The sequence below is a fragment of the Ictidomys tridecemlineatus genome, chromosome 14 (genome assembly GCF_052094955.1).
Source record: "Ictidomys tridecemlineatus isolate mIctTri1 chromosome 14, mIctTri1.hap1, whole genome shotgun sequence".
Taxonomy (NCBI): domain Eukaryota; kingdom Metazoa; phylum Chordata; class Mammalia; order Rodentia; family Sciuridae; genus Ictidomys; species Ictidomys tridecemlineatus.
The window spans coordinates 48,839,692-48,864,265 of record NC_135490.1 but is presented as its reverse complement, the minus strand read 5'-3'; the positions used below and the strand labels follow the sequence as shown (position 1 = coordinate 48,864,265).

Here is a 24,574-nt window from a genome sequence, read left to right as displayed (position 1 = left end):
CATTGTTGTCCAAAAATAAACCATCCCTAAATAGATACACAGGAAATAGTCACTGTGGTCTTGGAGAGGAGATGAAGTGCAAATATTCATTGTTTACTACATATTTTTCCTCATATTCCTTTGTTTTTTTTTTGAACACAATATGATGTGTATGCATTATCTATTAAAATGTAATAAGTGAATTAACAAAACCCCTAAAACTGTTCTTCCCAGCTGTAGTTGTAATTACTAGCTTAGAGGAAGTTCTTCTGTAAATTCACATGGGTTATATATGTTGATGAGTTCTCATATTAATGTACAGCTTGAATGTCTTTCTACAGGGAGAATATTTTTTAAATTCTTTAAATTACTTTCTCCCCCATGAAGTAAATAAACTTCAATTATTCCAAAAGAGTCAGCATCAGCTATAAAAGAGAGATGAATCCTATATTTGATAGCATAAACTAGGCATGATAAGCAAAGAAAAAAACTTTTAAAAGAAGAATGCATGAGCTACTGGATCCTTGGGATGACAGCAGTAATTTACACACCATTACTTATTCAAGGTTGCATTCCTAATTACTCCCTGGGAAACAAAGATAATTATTATACTGCAGTGATTACTCCTTTCATCATACAAGAGAAACAATGCTGATATAGGTATATCTTAAAGAAATATAACTCTCATTTATTGATAAAATTTTTTATATACTAGGTTTTAGTGGAATATATTAAGAGCAAAGATGCATTTCTTAAAGGAGCATTGAGGTTCCAGCAAACTCTTATACTCAGTTATTTCTAGAAAAAATGAACATAAACCAAATCAATTTAGAACTTGATTCTAGATGTTCATGACCTACTACCTTTCTAACAGATATTTGTGAAAGCACCTTGAAAAAAAACAGAATACTAAAACATCAAATAACCCATTTTAAAAATGGGTAATAGATCTAAACAGACATTTCCCATAAGAGGACATACAAATGGTCATCAGGTATATTATGAAAAAATATTCAAATTCATTAACTTTCAGAGAAATGCAAATAAAACTCTTAATATCACTCATTCCAGTAAGAATCACTATTATAAAAAAGACAAAGTACAACAAGTGCTGACAAGCATATACAGACAAGGGGAACCTTGCATATTGTTGGTGGAAATGTAAATTAGTACTGCCGAAGTCTGGCTTGGCACAAATCAGGAGCCACTTGTCAAAAAGAAACTAACTTTATTTTTAGAACTACAAACGCCAAACAAAACAGCTCCAGGGAAAAACCCTCAGAGCCCAACTGCCACCACTGGCTTCCACAAGCCTCTCTCCCCCACACCAGCCTCTCAACCTCCCACAATCCTCCTGCTCTTGAGGCCGATTGCCTGGGTTGTGTGGGCAGAGCCAAAGAAGTCACCCAATGAGAAGCTCCGTGGAGGAGCCAATCAGCTAGATGTTGCTGGGGCCGCTGTGAGCCAATCATCAGCTGGCAGTCTGAAGGGCAGGGAAACAGCCCAATGAACATCACCGCAGAGGAGCCAATCAGCTAGATGTTGCTGGGGCCACTGTCAGCCAATCATCAGCCGGAAACTGGAAGTTTGCTGGCAGCTGGATCATCAGCCGGCAGCTGGAAGTTTGCTGGGGCCCCTTTGGCTGTGGCTCTCAACATAGTACCATCATTATGTAAAACAGTATGGAATGGTCTCAAAAATTAAAAAACAGAATTGACATATGATCCAACAATCCCACTTTTGGAAATCCAAATGAAATAAAATCAGTATGTCAAAGAGACATTTGAACTCCTTTATTTATCGCAGTACTACTCCCAAGAGCCAAGAAATAGAAGCAACCCAAGTGTTTACCACTTCATAAATGGGTAAAGAAAATGTGGAACATACACAAAATGGAATACTATGCAACTATAAAAAGAATGAAATTTTGTCATTGTGACAACATGGGTGGAATTGGAGATGAAACAAGTGAAAGAAGCCAGGCACAGAAAATCCAGTACCGTATGATCTCACTCAGGTGGAATCTAAAAAAACTGGTGTCATAGAAATTGAGAATAAAATGGCAATTGTCTGAGAATACTGGAGAGAGCAGGGGAGGGCAGGAGAGTTGGAAGGTTAATCACTGGGCAATAAGTTGCAGTTAATAGAACAGCACCTTAAGTACAGATAGCAATTGTGTACTGTTTATCTCCAATAGCTAGGAGAAAAGATTTTGAGTATTTTTGTAATTTGATTACACAATGTATATATATTTATCAAAACATTACAGGGAACCCCATTAATATATATAATTTTATTTTACATATCAGTTTAAAAAATTAATTGAAATTCAAAATACAAAAAAATTGGCGTATAATCATGAACTGTATGCTAAAAAATGGTTAAGTTTGAAAATATTATGTTATGTTGCTTTTTAAAGAATAGTTTAGTGGGAAGCTAGTAAGAAAGATAAAAGAGTAAGAAAAATTTGCCTCTTTAGTTTGAACATTTATCTACATTCTAGTTATGAAAATCCTAAAACACATGCACTGTTATTTGCCCATAAAAATAATTGAGATATAGGCCAAAATCAAAGAACAAAAACCATGACTTGATTGCATGTATTCAGAATGCAAACTTTCATATTGTTTCATTTGCCTTAAATTATATTTAATTCATACTTTTGTCAAGGAATTTTAACAAAGTGGAGAAATTTTTAATATTCTATTTACTCTTCTCATTCATTTATAGACTATGTTTTGCATTTAATACTAAAGAGTTGCATACTCTTCATTTACAAGGCTTTCTTGTCTTTTAATTGTGTCATTCTTACAAAAATGTTGTTTTGTATCATCTTAAGCAAAATTCAGAATGTGAATATGCAGAAAAACTTAAGTGTAGGGCTGGAATTGTGGCTCAATGTCAGAGCACTCGCTTAGCTTGGGCAGGAATCGGGTTCGATTCTCAGCACCACATATAAATAAAGGCATTGTGTTGTTTACATCTACAAAAAAAAGATTCTCTCTCTCTCTCTCTCTCTCTCTCTCTCTCTCCTTTAAAAAAGGCTCAGGTGCCTTTAAAAGAAAAACTTTAAGTGTATATTCTAGAAGCAAATGTGTGTCTGTACTTTTTAGATAATGTACAACACTACCTCTTGCATTACTGTAGACTAGACTTGACTCAGGGATTTTACTAAATGGACCATAGAAGACTCTTTCCTTTCATAACTTGTCACTGTATGGCAAATGTCTAAATATGAAATATTAGAAATGGATCTTTCATTGTATTTTTAAATACACAGAGCATACTGAGATTAAGTAGTTAAATTCATATCCAACTGTATCTCCATAATGTATTTTAATAAGGTCATGAAAAATGAAGTAATTTCCATACAATGTGGAAAAAGCTGTGAAGTGCAGCATTGGAGTGATATTTATCTATGAGGTGTATCCATTTTATAAATTTTATAAATTTCATTTCCACTGGTGGAATTGTGTCACACACATACTAATTAATATGACGTATCCCTGTGGCCTTTATCCTTTCACCTTGTGCAAAATTATTATACCCCTCAACACCTCATTTGTCTCTCCTCTTCACCCTAGGGAGTCCCTTGTGCAGAACAACTAGGAGGTATATAAAGGGGAACAACAATCTGGCAGCCTCATCATGAAATGTGATATGTTAGCTATTTCCCTTTCCAAGGGACCATCCAGCTGAGACTGTAGGAGGCCTCTGGGCCACACATGCAAATGGAGCAAATTCACATCCCAAGAAAACTTCTTTTTGCCAAAAAAGGCAGAGGAAAATAGCTTTCTAACAGAGCTCTCTCAAAGGGGAATAAATTCTGATTTTTAGGAGGTTTTTTTTTTCCTGTAAGAGAAATAAACTGCCTTAGCCCTGTAGCAAAAAGAGACATTGTTACTGGACCAGATATACATAGAAAGAGAGTTAAAGTAAATGCATTTTTACTGTTAGTTCTAGGAAGACTGTTCATCACAAATATACAAAAGCCTCTTTGAAATATTTATTCAAAAACAGCAAAGAACAATTAGAAACTATATTATTAGGAACAGTCAGGTGGATTTTGCTCCTAATACATATGAAAATAGGCAGTGATGAGCACACACGTCAGATTTTCTGTGATGATTTTGGCCCATTTGGAGCTGTAGCTGGCCTTTGTATGTAGAAGGTTTTACTCCTTATTTATGTCCTTTAGTCATGTGACTTCCTTGTGGCCTGTTTTAAATAACGGTAAATTTATGCAGACTTGGTATTACCTGGGTTTATTCTTTATCAACAACAACAAAAAAACATTCTGAAGGGTTTTGCATTACTATTTCTGTTTGTTTTGGAATCACAAGAAACCAAGTGCCTGAACACTTGTTAGCCTAATACCTAATCCACATGTCAAAGAGAATTTGAAAAACACATCTGATCAGTTACCCTCACTTGAAGAAAATTGCACATGGGTTTTTGACATTTCCACAAAACATAAAAGTTTTCCAGAGGAAGACCTATCAACAGTGATAGTTGTAAGCTCCAAATGAATGAGAAATTGAGTCTGCATGGGTCCTGTTATATATCCAACCTCTAAAATAAAAATCTCTGTACCCTTTTAAGGATTAGATGCACATCACCATGCATAATAAACCATAAAAGAAAAAAAATGAGAAATTTCTTTGTTTTAATCAAATAACTTTTATCTAGCAAGTGTGATACATATAAATCTACTAGGTGACATGGGTTTTAGGCCTAAACAGTGAGCAATTCACATATGTGATTGAAAGGAACATTATTTTAAATAACAAACACCATTTTTTTCCTTTTCTTTTCTTTTGTTTTGTTTTATGATACTATTTTTCTTTTCTTTGACTGAGTTTTCTGGGATTTATTTTTAACCATGACTATTTTTTACAATATTATGTGAAAATTAAGTCATCTTTCACATCAGCAGTGCCATTAAATATTCTGACATTCAAACCTTAAAAGAAAAAGATCCCAATTCTCCAACTCTGGGCAAATTAATAGTCCCTTGACAGGCTTCTACCTCAACACACCAAGGACTGGTATTTCCTTTCCTCTGATATTCACTCTCTTAATCCTTGGGATAATCATCTTAATGCCTTACATTAAAATACTGTGTTAACAAGTCACTGCAATGCTTTCTTTGCTCCTCACATGCTGACACATTCATTCAATACGTACCAGGCATGTGGCTGGCATTGGGGGATGGGTCTGTACCAGCACACTGGGTCTGTGTTGAGTTCTGAGAAAATACAAAGATGAACTTAATTGCTGGTGAAAAGGTAAGGTATATAAAGGGTTTGGAACTTCCAAACTTTGCATGAAATAGTTCTCAGCATGAGACTACTGGTGATTTTTGCTAAGGTTAAAGATTTAGAAAACAGGTAAAATCCTAGGTACCTGGAACTAATGGGGGAAGAGTACAAAGGAAAAAAATAAAAACGTCACAAGCAGAGGGAAAGGGAATAGGGAATAAAAAATGTCATTCAAATTTAAAAGACTTCACTGTTTCTGTTTGACCCTGTCACATCTTTATATGAGCAGAGGTAGGTAGAGGGTCTGTCTTGGGTCTGTCTCTAAAACGAGTGGCTCTGGGTTCGACCTATTACATATCCTACGACAATAGAGCTGATACAGGAGTGCTTCCTCTTCCAAATTCTTCGTTAACCTTGACTCTAAGTCAAAACCAGCAGAAACATCAGCCAGTGTTAAGACTGTCTCCCAACTCCCTCCTCACTCGCCCACAGACCTTCCTCTCCATGCAGTCTAGAGTACTCATCATGTTATTTCCTGTCTTTACCTTCCATGGCACCCAGTAGAAGGCAGATCATGGCTCAGCTCCCCATCACTAGCAGAGCACTCATTTGCAAAACCTAACACTTGTTAGGTGACTGGATCAGAAAGTCATTAGAAGAGATCAGATAAGCCAACTGTTGGAGATCTTTAACAAAATCAAAAGGTGCTTTAACAAGAACTCAGCTTCATACAGCTGCAAGTTTTCCAGCAGAGAAATGCTGAATGGCAATCAAAGATTTACAATGCAGGTTAGTGGCTGACTCGATGCTCTCAAAAGCCCTTTAAATTACAGACTTTATATTCTATTCTGTCCCATTACTTCCCCCCCAATAAGAGTACACCCAAATATTACAGTTCTACATAGAACATGAGTCAAAATAAATAATATCAATGAAAAACCTTACTCTACAGAGAAGGACAAAGTAAATGGCTCTTTTTTTCTTTAGATGTTAATTCCAGCCTCATTAAATGTCTGAAAACAGTTTCATCCTCATAGCGTGATTTTACTCACTTGGGTTGAGAAATTGATAACAGCAAACAAAATAGTGCATGCCTATAGCAAGAAACTAAATAAGTAAGATAGTCACCTCAATAACTAATCTTGATATTACTAAATCTAGAAGAACAATTTATGTAAGCAATCCAGATTCTTTACTGATGATGACATTTACTGCTCATTAACCAAATTACCACTCTCCCCTTTTAAAATTGATATGTTATCTTTTTAAGTAACATATAATAATTATATATAAGTATGGAGTAAATCATGGTATTCAGTTGTGTACTGATCCAATTAAACCATTCCTGATGACTAACTTTTTAGGAACACTATAGTTATAACTAAGCAAGGTAAACAGGCTCATAATTCCTTACATAGCATCAACTACTGCTACATACTATTTGAAGCTCAAGAAAATGTTTAGAAAATAATACAAGTATTACTTTGTAGAAATATATTTAGCGTATTACTTAGCAGAACATTTGCCACAGTCTGCCTTGCAAAACTGCTTAGAAAATGCTCTCAACAAATATTTAGAAACATTAAATTTGCTTATGTTTGGGACATTCTAATTTCACTTGTAAAAACAAGTTATGAACCAAGTTGTTTTCTAAATCAGAACTGTATGTGTATCTGCATTCTCTGGAGGTTATCAGAAAATGTGTAACTATAGTTTCCATAAAATGGCAGGTCACAGTCAAAAACAGCTTTTAAAACCTTCAGTTTTCTATTTGTACCTTATATAGTCTCATGTAAGATGACAGTGACACAAATGGTTTCTCTTCAAGGATGAAAGATGTCTAAAGTCATCCCCTTGAACTTTATTTTTGTGTCAGATCTATTAGCAAGGAGCAGAATGTCAGAGATCTGGATCTTAGTTACACTCTCTCTACAAAGAGAACTTGTACAAAGAATTCAAACTTTCAGGACCTCTAGTTGCTCATCTTGAAACTGCAAATACTGGAGTAGGAATATGCCAGGTGCAGTAGTATGTGCCTATAAACCCAGCTAGATGGAAGAATCACAAGTTCCAGGCAAGCCTGTTTCAGAATAAAAAATAAAAGGGCTGAGGATGTAAATGAGGTGGAGAGTGCTGCCTAGCACTTACAACGTCATGGGTTTAATCCCAAACACCATCAAAATATATATATATATATATTTTTTTTTAAGTAATTGGAGTCAGAGTTTTCCTTCTTAAAATATGATTTAAGCTGTTATTTATTGAAATGTAAATGTATAATAAAATCCGGATTGTTTGGAGGCTGCAGCACAACCTAAGTGCCACCAGTAACAAGTCTGGGCCAAGCTCTCCCGCCTTCTCCCCTCTCCCCTTTGTGTCAGCTCTGCTTCCCAGATTCCCTTCTAGCAGGAAATGGAGAAGAAAAGAGAGCAAACAGATAACATTGTTTAAAAACGCTGTGAAAGATTAGACAACACTAATGATGGTTGAAATAAGGTCCGGAGATTACCTGTGAGTATCATTTGAGCATGAACACCTATTAATCAGAGCTGACTAAGTCAATAGCACCTGGAGTTCTGCATGGTAGTTCTTACAGATCATTTTGTCTCTGTACATAGGGTGACTCTCCTTCCTGCTGTGATTGAGAGAGACTCACTTTAAGCCTCTGGAGTTCTGGCATATGAGTAGATATCCACTCTACTCTCAAAATCATCAATGTTTCCATGTCTTTGGTCACCCTATAAGCACTGCAGATAAGATAAGATCAAATATCTCACTTTAGTCAACAGATTCTGTGAAGCCAACTTCAGTGAGCTCCACTCCATCCAGCTCAGGAGCATCCGAGTGGATTCAGATGAGTGAGGGGCCCATTGCTCCATTCAACAGTAGCACAGCAGACTCCAAGGAACCTACCATATACCTGTCCTTGAAATGCATGTCTTAAGAAGCATGCAGTGGCTCAAATCTTCACTCAGCTAGTCATAAGGTATTAAAAAGAACTTAAAAAGTCAGGTTTGCACTAAGACTAAAGGGTTTTTTCATTATTAAAGTTTATTTTAAAAGATGAAAAATATTTATTGGAGAGTACTCCACCAATCTTAAGAAAGAGTAAAAACAATAAAAGAAAGAAACTTGAATGCCAGTCATAGTATAAAGTCATGTTATCAATTCAAAAAGCAGGGGTTTTTTTGTGTGTGTGTTTTGTAACAAGGATTGAACTCATGTACAACTTATGCTTAACCTAAAGCTTAAACACTGAGCCACATCCCCAGCACATTTTTTGTATTTTATTTAGTGACAGGGTCTTGTTGTGTTGCTTAGGGCCTCTCTAAGTTACTGAGGCTAGCTTTGAACTCTCAATCCTCCTGTGTCAGCCTCCCAAGCAGCTGGGATGTCAAACATGGGCCACTGCACCTGGCTTAAAAAGCTGAATTTTAATATGAATCCATAAATGTCCTTTGAATGCAAACTTCCACTTTCCAAGAATCTAACTCTTTAGGGGTTGCATGCAACAAAATCCTATGGTTCATTACACATGGCCAGAGGAAAAGGACCAGAATACATGAGCCTTCTGTAGTTTCATCTACCTCACAAGTCCCAACAGCATGAACTAGATTCCTGTCCATCTTTTTTAGGCTTTTTTATGAGTTTCTTTTCATATTTAATCAGGGTAGTTTCACTGCATTGCAACTATCACTAATAATGATAGCACCATTTTGAGTCTCCTATTAGAGAACAAATTATAGTATTTTTTACCAGTGAAAGGACTCAAACACACATTTTAAGCTTCCTGTAATCACACAAGTCACCATCAACCATAATACCGTCGTAGGAAAAGAAATGTAGATCTTCACAGGCAGAAAAATCAAATTTTTCCTTATGCAAAAAAAAAATACCTAATTATTTATGTCATACTTATTTTAGCTCCAAGGTAACATATCTTTGAGCTCAAGATATTCAACCAGAAGAAAGTGGATTTGTTTTATGCTAGATGAGTTAAGAACTGATATAATTAGGATGTAAACATATTTTGATTTGGGGTTCAGTTGTTTCAAGTATGATGGCTTGCCCAGGAAAACAATGCAGGAGATTTTGTCCTCCACTTCACCCAAATTGTATGGAAAGTCATTATTGTTTTTAAATTAAAAGTGGAAGCCACAGGCAATCTACAGCATGTATTGAAATGCCATGATGAGACATCAAACTGCAGTTGTTTTTCTCATGTTTTGTATCATTGATTGCTGTGGAATTTGAATATTTGAAATATAAAAACTATATTTAAAAATAAACATTAATATTCTTTTGTATTTTAAGGTAATTTTAAGGTTCATAGCCTAAGGTCATAATACACAGTATCATTACCTCATATTTTTATAATGTAATCCCAAGAAAAAGTGTTGGGATATATTTTTTATGAAAAAAATTATTTTTACTAAGTAATATTTTGTTGTTCCATGTATCATACTTTTCTAAGCAGTATATGTTTGGCATTAAAATTAATAGAAGTGAATGCCTTGATGGGGCTGCCAAAAGGTTTATATTATCTTGTCCTGGTGAATATTGTGGAAAAATATGAGGATGAATGAGAAGATTTCTGAAATTATGTGTTTTTGTGGCTGGATACTGTGGAAAGGTACATCATTGTTATTAATGAAAAAGACTGACTAAAAACAGCAATGTTCTTTAAGCATACATACGTGAACAAATTCTTTGTTAAGCAAAAATGATCTGTGAAGCCAGGGATGGCTGAAATACATTATACTTAGACTCTGGCAATCTCAGTTCTTTTTTTTAAACTCTAAATAGTAAATTTTTCTAGCTCAATAAATCTCTATTTCTTTTCTTGCTTTTAAAACCAGAGGAGCAATACTTTCCTTTTTAAACTTTCTGGATTGTTTCCCAATTTGACTGCAATAAAATATGCAGAAAACTTTGGGAAAATATTACAAAGCATAAAAATGGAAGTGAATAATCTTTGCTTACTTTGTGACTCTTTTTCTTTCAAATGCTGTTGTAGCTCCAAGTGAGTAACTTATCTTTCTTCAATTACCGTTAACTGATTATATGTCCATTTTCCCCCTAAACTGCACTTCATCCACTATTGATCTCTTGCTTAAGTCTTTACAAGTTTTTATTTCTATATTGTTGTGTTTATTCAATTGATTTTTCTTCTCATTTATTGTAGTTTCAGGTATAATTAAATTGGTATAAATATGTCTATATTGGAAGTGTACAATGTCCCCAGACTTGTTCTTAGGCATATGTTGCTGTAAACTCAGTTCTTCATGAATTCTATGTAATAAAATTGTGAATGATATTCAATATGATTTTTGTATGGATTCTGTGTATAAGAAGCTTTTACCCTATTGTAGCTGAAAAGCCAACATTTTATGATAAGTAACGTAATCTTTACATACAACCTTCTCAGTTTACCTCTTACTACTTGGTCCTCAGAAAATGAGACTATAAAACATACTCATTGATTATTTTGTCATAAGTATAAGGCCTCACTCAACCTTGACTCTACATCCATTTCTCTAATTTCTGCCCTGAATTAACACTACCTATAGAATAACAAGGATGTCAGAATTTACTAATGTACATGAAAACATTGATCATTGACCTCATTCACAGAAAAGTGAAATGTCTCCAATGAGGATGAAGTCTAGAAAGGCCATTATGCACACAAGAAAGATAAAGCTCTTCTCTCCTGTAAGAGCTACCTTTAAGTTTATGGAAATTCAGGCTATTAAAATCACTAGGAAATGTTAAAAAGTTAAAATTTTAAAATTTATAAATCAACATATGAAAATCTGGGGCTTATTTTCCTATATCTATATCCTTCTTATAACTCTTAATTTCACCATAAATACAAACAGAAAAAAAAAATAATGATCTGACTTATGCAAATTGTATTCCACATTAAGTTTGATTAAAATGTGTAAAAGTATTAACAGATGCTAAAGTATTATTTACTCAACAGTATGTTTTACTGTTACATAGAACATTTAGTCAAGTGGAACACTTTTATGTCTGTCATTTAACAACAGGATGCAATACATGAGTGTTAACATATAAACAAATATTCAGTTATAAAGACATTTTGCATACATAAGGTAAATATAGGTAAAAAAATGCACTGTAAACCTGGCATGATGGTCCATGCTTGTAATCCAAGCAAATTGGGAAGCTGAGTAGTTTCAGAAGTTTAAATTCAGCCTCAGCAACTTAGTGTGGTTTCAAGCAACTTAGCAAGACAGTCTCAAAATTTGAAAAAGTGGAGAGAGGGCTTAAGAATATGGCTCAGTGTATAAAAATACCTTAACATAAACTGAAATACAAAAAAAAAACCTTAAAGTTTAAAATATTACACTTCAATGTTAAACATCAAAAATAGATTTCATATAATTCTTTTCTCAGTATTCAAAAGTGAAAATAGTAATTTTTGATTTAGAAAAACAATTATATTATTTCAAAAATGAGGTTTCTTCACTATGCATGTATGATATTTATGACTGATATTTCTATAAAATAACTTGATAACGCTTAATAAATTTAAGCAAAAGTTAAAGACAACTACTTGCTTTTTAAACTTAAATGAGTTCTGTATTTTACTGATCCTCATATACATCAAATTGTAATATATATAGATAATAACTTTACTATACTCTCACATTTATTATAAATGTTTCATTATTATATAAGGCATATATTTTGGACAAAATCCATTCAATTTTCACTACTAGTATAAGTTTTCAGATGTTCAATGAATTTAAAATTTAAATACATTTTGGATATATTATTTAATAGAGTTTCTGATCACAATGAATTCTCCAAAAATAAGCAGTGTTTAAGAAACATGTAGCTACAATTTTTTTTTTCCATTTGTATTTTCTCTAACCAGTATTTATCCACAGGTTCTTAGTATTGGTGAATAAATTTTGGAGACATTGTCACATTGTCAATTTTCACATTTCAAAACTTTCTCAATACTATGCTATTGTGGTGAGGATTAAATGTTGTCCCTTTCTTAGAATAATGGTACAATGGTCTCATTTGTAGAGCTTCTCTCCAGTGTGTTTTCTCTGATGTCTAGTAATATATGATATATAATTTAAAATGTTTCTACATTCTCTACATTTATATGTCTTCTTTCCAGAATAAGTAGCCTAGTGGTGAAAATAATTAATTAATTATTAAAAGCTTTCTACATTGTTTCAATTTGTACAGATTCTTTTCTGTATAAATTTTGTTGTTAATAAGGTTTAGTCTTTCTTTTTTAATGTTTATTTTTTAGTTGTAGTTGGACACAATACTTTTATTTCACTTATTTATTTTTATGTGGTGCTGAGGATCAAACCCAGGGTCTCACATACACGAGGCTAGCACTCTATCACTGAACCACAATCCCAGCCCCAAGGTTTAGTCTTTCTTTAAAAGTATTATAACTTTATTTACATTTCACATTCACCAGAATGTCTTCTCCTGTGGTGAATAACATTTTATTTTTTATTAAAAGCTTTTCCACATTATTCACATTTGTAGGGCTATTTCTCCAGTGTGAGTTCTATTGTGGCAAATAAGGCCTGTTTTATTGCTAAAAGCTTTGGCACATTCCTTATGTTTGTAAGGATTCTCTCCAGTGTAAATTCTTCTGTTGCAAATAAGGTGTAATATTTGAGTAAAAACTTTGTCACATACTTTGCATTTGTGAGACTTCTCTCCAGTGTGACTTCTGTGGGGGAAATAAGGTGTGATTTTTGACTGAATGCTTTCTGCATTCTTTACATTTGTAAGGCTTCTCTATAGTGTGAGTTTTCTGTGACAAATAAAGCCTGTTTTTGTGTAAAAGCTTTGCCACATTCTTTACATTTGTAGGGCTTCTCTCCAGTGTGAGGTCTCCTGTGGCAAATAAGGTTTGATTTTAGACCAAAATCTTTGCCACATTATTTGCTTTTGTAGGGCTTCTCTTCAGTGTGAGTTCTGCTGTGGTAAATAAGGTCTGATTTTCGACCAAAAGCTTTGCCACAATCTTTACATTTGTAGGGCTTCTCTCCAGTGTGAGTTCTGCTGTGGTAAATAAGGTTTGATTTGACACCAAAAGCTTTGCCACAATCTTTACGTTTGTAGGGCTTCTCTCCAGTGTGAGTTCTGCTGTGGTAAATAAGGTCTGATTTTCGACCAAAAGCTTTGCCACAATCTTTACATTTGTAGGGCTTCTCTCCAGTGTGAGTTCTCCTGTGGCGAATGAGGTTTGATTTTTGACCAAAAGCTTTTCCACATTTTTTATATTTGTACGGCTTTTCTCCACTGTGTTTTCCTCTGTGGTAAATAAGACCCTTTTTTACTAAAAGCTTTGCAACATTCTTTATATTTGTAGGTCTTCTCTCCAGTGTAAATTCTCTGGTGGTGAACAAGGCCTGATTTTTTATATGATTTCTGGTGTTCACTCTCACTTGTAGTTTTTCATATTTTCTTTTGTGGTAAATAGTCAAGATCACAACTTCTATATTTTGCACTTATCACTTCATGAAATATATGTTTTAGGTCCTTTTCTGGTGAATATTCTTGGGTATGATTAGGACATACCCAAGAATATTCAAACAAAAAAATACCTATTAGACTGGGATAAATATATTTTGCATACATAACATGAAATTAAGGTAAAATAAGTACATCAGGAGTGTAGCAGATTAGTAAGTCCAAAGTCACCATAAATCCAAAAAACATATTAGTTGAATAAAAATGTACAGACAAAATTACTTTGAGAATATTACCAAAATTCTTGTAGAGACCACAGTATCCCAGAGGAGTACATCATTAAGAAGAGTAATATAATAAAGTATAGAAAAGTATCATTAACAGCCTTTTGTCCTTCATAAAATAGTATTGTGTATTTAGGAAATATCTGCCAGCTACCTGCACTGTCAGTAGAATAAGAGAAATGTAAAACATATACAAACATTTCTGGCTTTTTCAAAGAGTGTCCAAAAAATGTTTTTTGTCTAACAATACATAGAGACATGAAAATAACTAGTAGATTTTGCGTGATAACACCATAAATATTCACCAAGTGTAAAGAGGCAATGGACTCTTAAAAAAGAAATATGAACAAAAAATTTACTAAGTAATATACACATATATGTCTATAAAATTTATCATAAAAACATTTTTTAAAAGACTATAAAAACCATGCATAGCCTATGGCCATAATACTTGGATGAATTCAACACATGACAGTCAAATATAATAAATTGATTTTTATATTTTTACATTCATGTGATATGAGAATCTCCTTTATTTTCAAATACAACTTTGTTTATTTATAAATATATCATGGTATTTTATACTATATATTCAAGGTAAAAGGGCTAATTAGAATGAATTAATACAATCATTATTTCATATAATTATCAATTTTTAACTTAGATGGTATTCTATTCCTTCTACTAGTATTTATGAAGAACATAATACACTCACTATGTGGTAAAATAAAACTCTTGACCCAACTATAAAATAAAAATATGGAGACTTTGACTATAATATCAACCCTACACAAAACACAGTGCCTGGTGAGCAAAATTTTGCTCACTAAATTTCTGACTTCCACATGTAAATCAAATGCTCCTACAACTTAATATCTGCCTGCCACATTTCACTTAATTCAAAGTCCTGCATATATTTCTAATAAAACTTTAAGAGACAAAATATTTTGTAACTAAATAATAATAGTATATAAGTACATATTTTTACACATTTGACTTTGATGGGCACACACATTGAGTCCCTAGCTTTAATACTGAGAAAAATGTTTGCACTAAGCACAAAAGCAGAAGTATCTCTTCAATTTTCTGATTTAATTGTTCATGGATACATATTTAGTACTGGCAGTTCTGAATCTTTAGGTCATCCAATTTTAATGTTTCATGTATAATGCTTGAGATTACCTCAAAAATTCTATATAAACAACTACAACACAAGTCTTTTTAAAATTGTTTGAGCAATGTTATTTGTAAATTTCTGTGACTTCTCTCAAATGAAGTACTTTTTAATGGCCTCCCAATTAGCAAATATTACAAGAATGCAGCACTGTTCTTGCCTATTTTTATTTATTTAAAGTTTTTATACTTTTTTCCTGAAAATGGACTATATAATCTACTGATGGCTCCTTTAATGAACCAATAAAAAGTAGTACAGAAAATGTAAACAAAGATAAGCATGGCTAAATCCAAGTGACAAAAAAAGGAAAAAAAAAAACATTAAGAATTTAACATAAGAATACGGAGAGTTATGAATTACTCAAAGAACACTAAATAACTATTTTTAAAAAAGTTTAGAGAGTGAAATTGAAAAATATTAACATGAATGAGCACAATGTTTATGTGAATAATTCTTTTTTTAAGAGAGAGTGAGAGGAGAGAAAGAGAGAGAGAGAGAGGGAATTTTTAATATTTATTTCTTAGTTCTCGACGGACACAACATCTTTGTTGGTATGTGGTGCTGAGGATCAAACCTGGGCCGCACGCATGCCAGGTGAGCGCGCTACCACCTGAGCCACATTCCCAGCCCCCTATGTGAATAATTCTTTAAGAAAAAATGAGAGGGGCATTCCTAGTGTGCAAATCTGAAATTCTACCAATATGGGAGAGGCTTATCAAGCAGTACCAAGTTGAAGACAAGTCTAAGCAACTTGTAAAATATTGTAAAAATTAAAAATCTATAGGATATATAAAGAGAAGTGGGATACACACACACACACACACACACACACAGTGTTTTGTGTAGGGTTGATATTATAGTCAAAGACTCCATATATATTTTCACATTTCATATATATATATATATATAGTGTGAAAAGAATCCAAGCATACCACAATAAAAAACAATGATCCAGAAATTAAATCACTAATCAAAATTTTAAAAAATTAAAAAAATATAAAAAATTACAAAGTAGAAATATAATGATTTATTCACTTCAAAATATTTATGATTACCAATGCATTATTGCAAAACACAAAACGAAAGAAAAATATTTACTAACAGAATTGAATCTATAAAAGGAAAATGTCAAGTCAGTTCCAGCAGAGAGCATGGAAAGAAACCAAGCATGATCTGCTTCTAGAGGCCCTATTTGTTTAAAGATGGATAATGCTCCTGCCTTTACATCTTATCCTTTTGCACAATTTTCAATCAATAAGATATAGTCTTAAATCATAAAATTTCTCATAATTCTTTTGGACGAGCTTTTGTTGAGTGAGCAAATTGTATCCTAATACGTTCCTTTTAAAACAGAAACAAAAAAAGATCTAGCCTCTCTTATGTTAATATGCATTATATATTGTTTTATTTACAGTTACTGTGCTCAATATACAACATAAAGTTAATACTCATAATTGGTCTTCTGCATTGAATAGACATTTTATTATCAAACAGCCATTACCAAAAAAATAATGTAATATATGAGGTTCCACCTGACCAGCATGACAAGATCCTATGCTTTTGCTCACATGGGGAAAAGCGTAGACTGCTACACTTATGCCAACATATCCTGTTTGGACTCTAGCTTCATGCATGAAAAATAGCAATTATAAATGTACATCAAGGACTTCACAAGCTGATTTCTAAGTTTCATTTAACCCTGGAAGATAAGAGTTCATCCAAACAAGAGAATAATCATTCTCCTCAAAAGAGGAGAATCATTAAAATACGACCCCAAGATACATGAATTCTAGTTACTGGGGGGGGGGATATAAAACCATTAACAGCCTCAGCTAAACAGTTGTTGGCTAAAATGGGGTTAGAATGTACTCTAGATAACTTTGTTACTGCTTTGATTGCTAAACTCACACAAAACTCTGTAAATGCTTTGGTCTTAATAACAATTTTGCTCTGTTTCTGTACACCAGCTCTGGGAAATTCAGTACTGTCAGATCCTGGAATTCTAGAACCCATTACAATATCTTGACTCATTTGCATAAAATTGTTATATACCTGCAAAAAAGTCTCATGGTATTCATTGTTGTCTTAGCATATTAATGTATCCTTACCATCCACATAGTATTTAATAGGTCACCATCCTGTGCAATTTATTCATAAAAGGTCTATTCCTCTTGATAAAAACTGTGATGATTCAGTGAAGCTTCTCTCTAAGGCAAAATTTAATGCTTTGACATTCTCCTTAGTGGGTTTACCTGGACTAGCTTTACAAGCTTATAAAACTTCTACGAAACTTGCCTAAGCTATCATAAACAGTATTAGTCATGCATCCATGAACGTAAATATGTTTAATGAAGAACAAAATCTCCATTGTCAAGCCATACTTGCTGCAATTGATTGTCTGTTATTATTACATCATAAAGGATATCAGAAGTTTAATAACATGTGTTCCTTCAATTTAAGTTATAATAATAATTTTATTTCAAAAGACTTAGATTGCCTTAAAGATATTATTAATAAGGTTGAACAAGATGATGGATTTTGGACTTGTTGGATTGGTTAACTTCATATTTACTCAATTTCATCTGCGTAAAAAATATTCATAGGTGGATCTTTACTGATGTTGGAACTTGCTGTTGTCTATGCCTGCCCGATTTTCTGCCCACACAAGCATTACGGAGATAAGTAATATTATTTATTCAAAAGGCCTTTAAAAAGAGGGGAGGTATTAGGTATTCTGACCTTGGAATTGACAGGAAAGTGTGCGAGTGATTGTAACTGGCACCCCGAGTCCCAAAATTGTAATGCCTGGGGTTTCTTCCTGAAGCTATTAAGACAACTCTACAGGTGCACTATCTAGTTTCTGTGATAATGTCCTTAGGGAAAAGGGGCTCTCTATTTGTATTAACTGTACCTAATCTTGGTTAGCTAGCACTTGGGGTTAAAGAAACACTAGGTTAGATTGTAGTCATGGTATCAGAAGGTATGTAATTTTGGAGTATTATATGTGCAGCTGTTAAGAGGGGTGGCCAATTATTTTTTTTCTTTTTTCCTTTTCACTGTGTGTGTCTCTCTGTCTTCTGTTTGCTTCTTTAAAGGTTTCCTCACAAGAAGATTTGAAACAGATCATGCTGGCCCTCACAACAAAAGGTAAGTTTTGATGGTTAATCTGGACATCACTAAAGAAGAAAACAGAGAAAAACAAGGAATTTGAAAATGTGATAAATATAGGGCAATATGTGTTCAATAATTATAATCAAAATAAATAAACCTAAGCTTCTGAAAATTTCTTCTCCTGGATAACTACTCTTTCAACATTTTTCAGTTTGGTTTTCTCCTTGACATTTTAATGACTCAACTCTGTCCCCTGCTATTTGTAGTCTATGTGTAGTCTACAATAGTTTACATCACTAAATTATAATAGGTACTACTTATCTAAAGTGAAGGATGTGTACCACACAAAGCAAGAGACAGATTAAAGAGTAAAATTATATATATATATATATATATATATATATATATATATAGAGAGAGAGAGAGAGAGAGAGAGAGAGAGAGAGAGAGAGAGAGAGAAAGAGAAATATCTGTACTAAAAATGCCCTTTTTCTTTGAAACAAAAATCTGAAACTCATTCTTATAGAGAAGTTCCCAGAAGATACTCTGCACCAAAAGTAAATTAAATAATAATTAGTACTTAATAATTTAAAGGGAAATTAAACTTACCCAGAAAGGCAAAGTTTCTATAATTCTCTAGCATCGCATCTCTATATAAATTTTTCTGAGCAGGCTGAAGGCATTCCCACTCCTCTTCAGTAAAATCAATGGCTATATCCATAAATGTTAACAGTTCCTAAAATAAGAATAGGTAAATGAATAACACATTGACCACATGAACATTTACACAGTCTGTAATGTAATTAAAGTTGAAATGAGAGTTAGTAAACTATCATGTAGGTAGTGTTTTGGAACACAGTGATACTATTATCTACTTCTGCAGAAAAAAGTGATTGAAGTTCAAAAAAGTATACATACTCCACATTTATGAAACACAATATAAAACTCAGGCATTATCACAAAAAATATATTTTGTAATTTTGTATATCTTGATCTAAATTATACATATCTTTCAGATGAGAAAATCATGGTAATTAAGAAAGGGAATCCTCAAATTTTAATTGTACAACCACTAATCAGAGATTTACTAATGTGTAGAATCTTATTTGTTATTTCTCTGATAGAGCTGGCTATTCTGAATGTGTAGTGAGATCTCTAGTAATTCCAACATCAATGGTATAAGAGGAATTTTGAAATGTAACAAGGTAGACAGACCACTTAAAGGAAATATTTAACAGTTTATTTAAGTTCAAACATTTTATGGTTTTTATGTATGTTATTAATATAAAAAATAGCAACAACAATCCTGTTTGAATTTTCCTTTTTATAATTTTAACATTATATATATATATATACATATATATATATACAAACTTTGATTGATGTTTATATTGTATGATATTTATAATAGAATATACATATAGCTCTTCAAACAAATATAATTTGTTTTTTATTTTATTTTATTTGTTCTTTCTAGTTCTACCTGACAGTAAAATTGATTTTTATGGTATTATGCAAGCATGGGATATATTTTATCCTAATTAAAATCCTGTTCTTTTGGTGGCTACGATGGTAGGATTCACTTACAAATATTTATCTTTTATATTTCTATCCTTGTCCCTTTTCTTTCTTTCTTTATTCATTTATTTATTTATGTTTACCATTGTGCAATCTACTGATCCTCTTTTCTGACCCTTCCCCACTTTATGAGCTTTAGATTTTACATATCAGCAATAACTTTCAACTTTTGGTTTTAAAGAAATTGATTGTTTTACTTAGCATAAAATCTCCAGATTCATCCATTTCCTGGCAAATGTCATAAAGTCATTCTTCTTTATGTTCGATTTATAGTTTATTGTGTACATAAGCAACAGTTTTTTATCCTGCCATCATTGAATGGACCCATTCATCATTGAATGGTTGGTTTCACAGCTTAGCTATTGTGAATTGTGCTGCTATAAATATTAATGTGGCTGTGTCAATGTAGTATGCTGATTTTATGTCGTTTGGGCATATACACTGCAGTCAAAAACTGGGTAAAATTGTGGTTCCAATTCTTTAACAATATTTATACAGGTTATTATGTTTCACTTAGACCTCCATATAGCTGGAAAAATTGGAATTCATCTATACCTGAGGTGAAAATAAAACATACAAAAAATTAGTAAGCCATAAAATGACTAGAATTTATTATCAAATTATCCATCCCAATAAAAAGTAATATTTAAAAACTAAAAGTAAAGAAAGTCTTAAGCAAAAGAGCAAAATTAGAAGCTATTAAGAATAAACATAACACAGAGTTACCAGTATCAATGTTGGTGCTTTTAAAAAGCAAATGAGCCCATTCTAGCGATCGACAACTCTAGTTCCAGTGACTGAGGAGGATTAGAAAAAAGGATCATAAATTCTAAAACTATATTATATATAATATTGTCTTATATATATATTGTATTGAGCAACTTAGTGAGGCATTTAGCAACATAGCAATACACTGCCTCTAAATAAAATACAAAAAAAAGGACTGAGGATGTGGCTTTATTGTTAAGCACCCCTAGGTTCAATCTTCAGTACAAATAAAAAAGGAGATACAATTGAAAAAGCACTAGCAAATTTGAAAATTCAACAAATAAAAATTATATCAATTATACAGTATGTAATAGCAAATATAGGCATATATAATGATTTCTCACTTTATGGAAATACACTCTGGAAAATTTATCCTAAAAATTTTCTGTAATTTTCTAATTCTCTGAGTGCAATGACAGAATCTAGACGGTATAGTCTAGTACATGGCTACAATATTTGCTAGATCCATGGTTGTACATAAGTCTACTGTAGACCAAAATACCATGATGCCACATGATTGATGTTATGAAGTAAAATCAATCAGGGTAAAACTCATAATAAAATAAATGGTGGAACTACAGAAAACACCAACAACAAAACTTAAAACATGCTAGGATATTGGGAAAAGAGTGTGATAATAAAATGCTATTTTATCCCTTCACTCATAAAACATAACAACATATTTTGACACATTAAATGCTGAATATAAATTATTAATAAATAATACTGAAATATATAAGAAAGTACAAAGATCAAAAGTTTACATACAAAAGATAGGGTTCATATGGTGGTGCACACCTAAAATATCCACTATTCTGGAGTCTAAGGCATGAAGTTCAAAATTTAAGGCCAACTAAAGAAATTGAGCAAACCCCATCTGGAAATAAAATTTAAAACAGAGCTGAGAATATGCTCAGCATTAAGACACTTTGGTTGAATTGCTAATATCACAAAAGAAAAAAAATAGTTTTTTTGGTTTTGTTTTCAAAATTATACAATATAGTAGACTTAAACTTATGAATTACAAAATATTAATACAAAAAATCTATTCATCAAATTATTGCATTAAACGCTGAAAAACTGACAAGGTAAAAAAAAACCCTACTTTCCTCACATATAATCAAATGCTTATAAGAAGAATAAATACAACATATTACAAAAGAAAAACAAAAAAAAATTTGAAGAGTCACTTTAAAAATGATATATCTAAGTGTTCAATAATCATAAAACTCAAAATCTTTAGAAATTAGGTAACATTGAAAAAATCACATCATATAGATGAATTAAATAGTATTGATGAATATGTGAAATAAATGCATTCACAAAAAAAGGAAAATAATAATTTAAGCTTTTATTATCCATTTGTAGAAACTGTTTTGTAATCATATGTATATGATACACCCACACAGGAAACAGAGACTAAAATTACAGCAACTGTACATGAGAATACAGCCACATTCTTCCAGAGTTGAAACCAAGGGGCATGGCTAAAGAGGAAGAAATAATTATTAAATTTTGTAAAATGTAAATTCTAGGAGCTAGAATTTTTGTTAATGTATCATATCCAGTTTGACAAATACTATAAAATACCATGTATGTTTTATGCTGATGTCAGATGAATTTTGCATTTCATATGCAAGTATGTTTACAAAAAGAATATGCAGTATTTGAAAAAAATAAAAGTACAGAAAAGAACACAAAAGACTCAAATATTCAACATAATTACAAAGAATAAAACTATTATAAAAATGATCATTTTTCCCAAGGTACCCTTTAATAATAACTGGTCATAATTTTATCATTATTTACTTTTTGTTAAAGAAGAAATCAAAGCAAAAACTACTAAAATTTTCCTGGAAAGTTGAAAGTATATAAAATTAGACAAGAACTCTCTCATATATAAGAGCAAATATACTAGTGATTATTACCTGACACTAATGCATGTTATAATATTACAACAGGGTAGTAATTTTAAGATAAAGAAATCACAATACAGAAAACTACATAGGACAATTCATATGTATGTAAATATCTTTTTATTGTTAATTATTGTAAGTATATAAATCAAAACATATCAATAAAATATTTAATGTGAGTTAATGCTACAATACAACCTCAAGGTAGATGTTAGAATAAAAGACATAGATTACAAAAGCGACTGGTGTGCAGAATGTGTGTGACACTGGGATTATACACAAGCATCCACCAAACAGCAGATATAAAGAGAGATAATTTTAAAAAATAAAATAAAAATAAATAAAAGCAGATTATAAGCCTCCCTCCATTTATGGATACACCAAATAAATATATCATCCTGTTTTGAGTCCTTCTAAAAACTGTAAAGAATTAGAGGCACACAAATTGGAAAACTGAAAAAAAAAATATTGACCAAGAGATAAGTAGAATGCACTTGAAGATTTTCCTGATTTGAGCAATATGCAAAATTACTGGAACAAAATGCCCAAATCCAGTGTTAATATAAATAAAGGAAGATTGATTTGGGTTTGAAATATATTATTTTACTCTAATTTGCCTGTAGTTCAAATGCTAATTTATCTGTACACACAGAGGAAGGAATAAGATATACATGAGTATTTACTCCAGGTGGGAAAATAAGTGGTTTTATATGGCCATGCAAAATCCATGGGCTTTATTCCATTAGACCAGAGTGGAAGAGGTGTTAAATCTTAAGGTAACTCCTTAATCCCTTAGAGGGATTTGCCAACATTCTCTAAAAATGCAAATAGCTGTTGCTGACAGTTGAACTTTTATCTAGACAGTACCAAAAAAATTAACAGGGAAATACAGACCACCACTGAAAGCCAAAGTGGCAATTTAGCACTTCCTGAGCTCTCTCACCCAGATCACTTTACTAATAACACCAGACCTAACCAATTCTTTCTGTAAGTAATTTGTCCTGATATTTACTTTTTCCATTCAATGGTCTACATTTGACACATCTTTTCAAAGCATTGAAAGCACTGGTAAATGTGCACATGCAAATCTACCTAGAACAAAAAGGAGAGTTTTCACATTGGTGTGCAAACATTGTAATGAGCTAAAATCTCGAATATTAGTGAAGAAAAATGGCTACAATCACAAATCCCTCTTCATTTCTAAAATAGGTGCACATCATTTTTTTTTTCCAGTGAGCATAAGGCACCCTGGATTCTGAAAAGCTTGCATCAGAATTTTATTGCACCATCCAACTATAAGATCTTCTGCATGAGCACAGCTGTTAGAATGGCTACTCTCAAAAAGTGGAATAGTAAGTAGTACTCCAATTATATGAATATGGAAGAAAGAAACACTGTGCTTGACTATAAAATTAGTGAAGACATTTAAAAAAATGGAAGCTGAGAGTTCTCTCAGTTATTTATTTGAGAAACTAAGCTCTCTACATTCATACTGCTCTTGAACAAGAAAAGCCCCAAGTACTTGTCTGGACTTATGAGAGGCATTAGATGTGCCAGTTGTGGGATCCTCATATTACATAGTTCTGAAACACAGTTCCAGGAAAATACAAGAGTGGGGTGTGCAGTGAAATTCTGAGTCTGGTTGAAACTGGCTGCACTAACTATGGTGGGAACTGGCAATGGTGGGCTAGAATCCCTGGTGTAATCTTTGTTTTCTGCAGTCCTGTGTCTTCTTCTGAGAAAGGTCAGCCATGAATTTCCACTGGCCAGTCAACTGGACCATATATTAACAGTAGACACTGAAAGTCCTATAGTATCCTATAGAATATTTTCAGCCCCTACCTTAAATTCTATGTGAGAACATTTGTGGCAATATTTCTGAATCTTCTCAGATTGTGTTGTGGATTCTGGAGTGAGGAGATCATCATAATCACAACTCCATGTGTTTTTTCCGCCAGGAGGGGGATGAGATACTCTATAGGTATCTCAGTTTTTCCTTTCCTCCTGAATTCATTCTCCTTC

The 24,574-nt window shown here is 32.6% G+C and overlaps 1 protein-coding gene and 1 pseudogene across 1 annotated transcript in view; both read right to left on the bottom strand.

Moving 5' to 3' along the window:
- Window positions 1–3,910: 3,910 nt before the first annotated feature.
- The window catches only part of LOC144370373 (zinc finger protein 519-like), a 33,130-nt gene continuing 12,466 nt past the window's right edge, over window positions 3,911–24,574 (bottom strand). Inside the window, exons 2-4 of the mRNA XM_078031113.1 lie at window positions 18,900–19,026; window positions 5,167–5,227; window positions 3,911–4,197 (exon numbers count right to left, since the gene is read on the bottom strand). Of these exons, the coding sequence (XP_077887239.1) occupies window positions 4,161–4,197; window positions 5,167–5,227; window positions 18,900–19,026 (225 nt within the window). The 3' untranslated portion in view covers window positions 3,911–4,160. The remainder of the gene's footprint in view (window positions 4,198–5,166; window positions 5,228–18,899; window positions 19,027–24,574) is intronic.
- Window positions 12,671–13,706, bottom strand: LOC144370643 (uncharacterized; annotated as a pseudogene).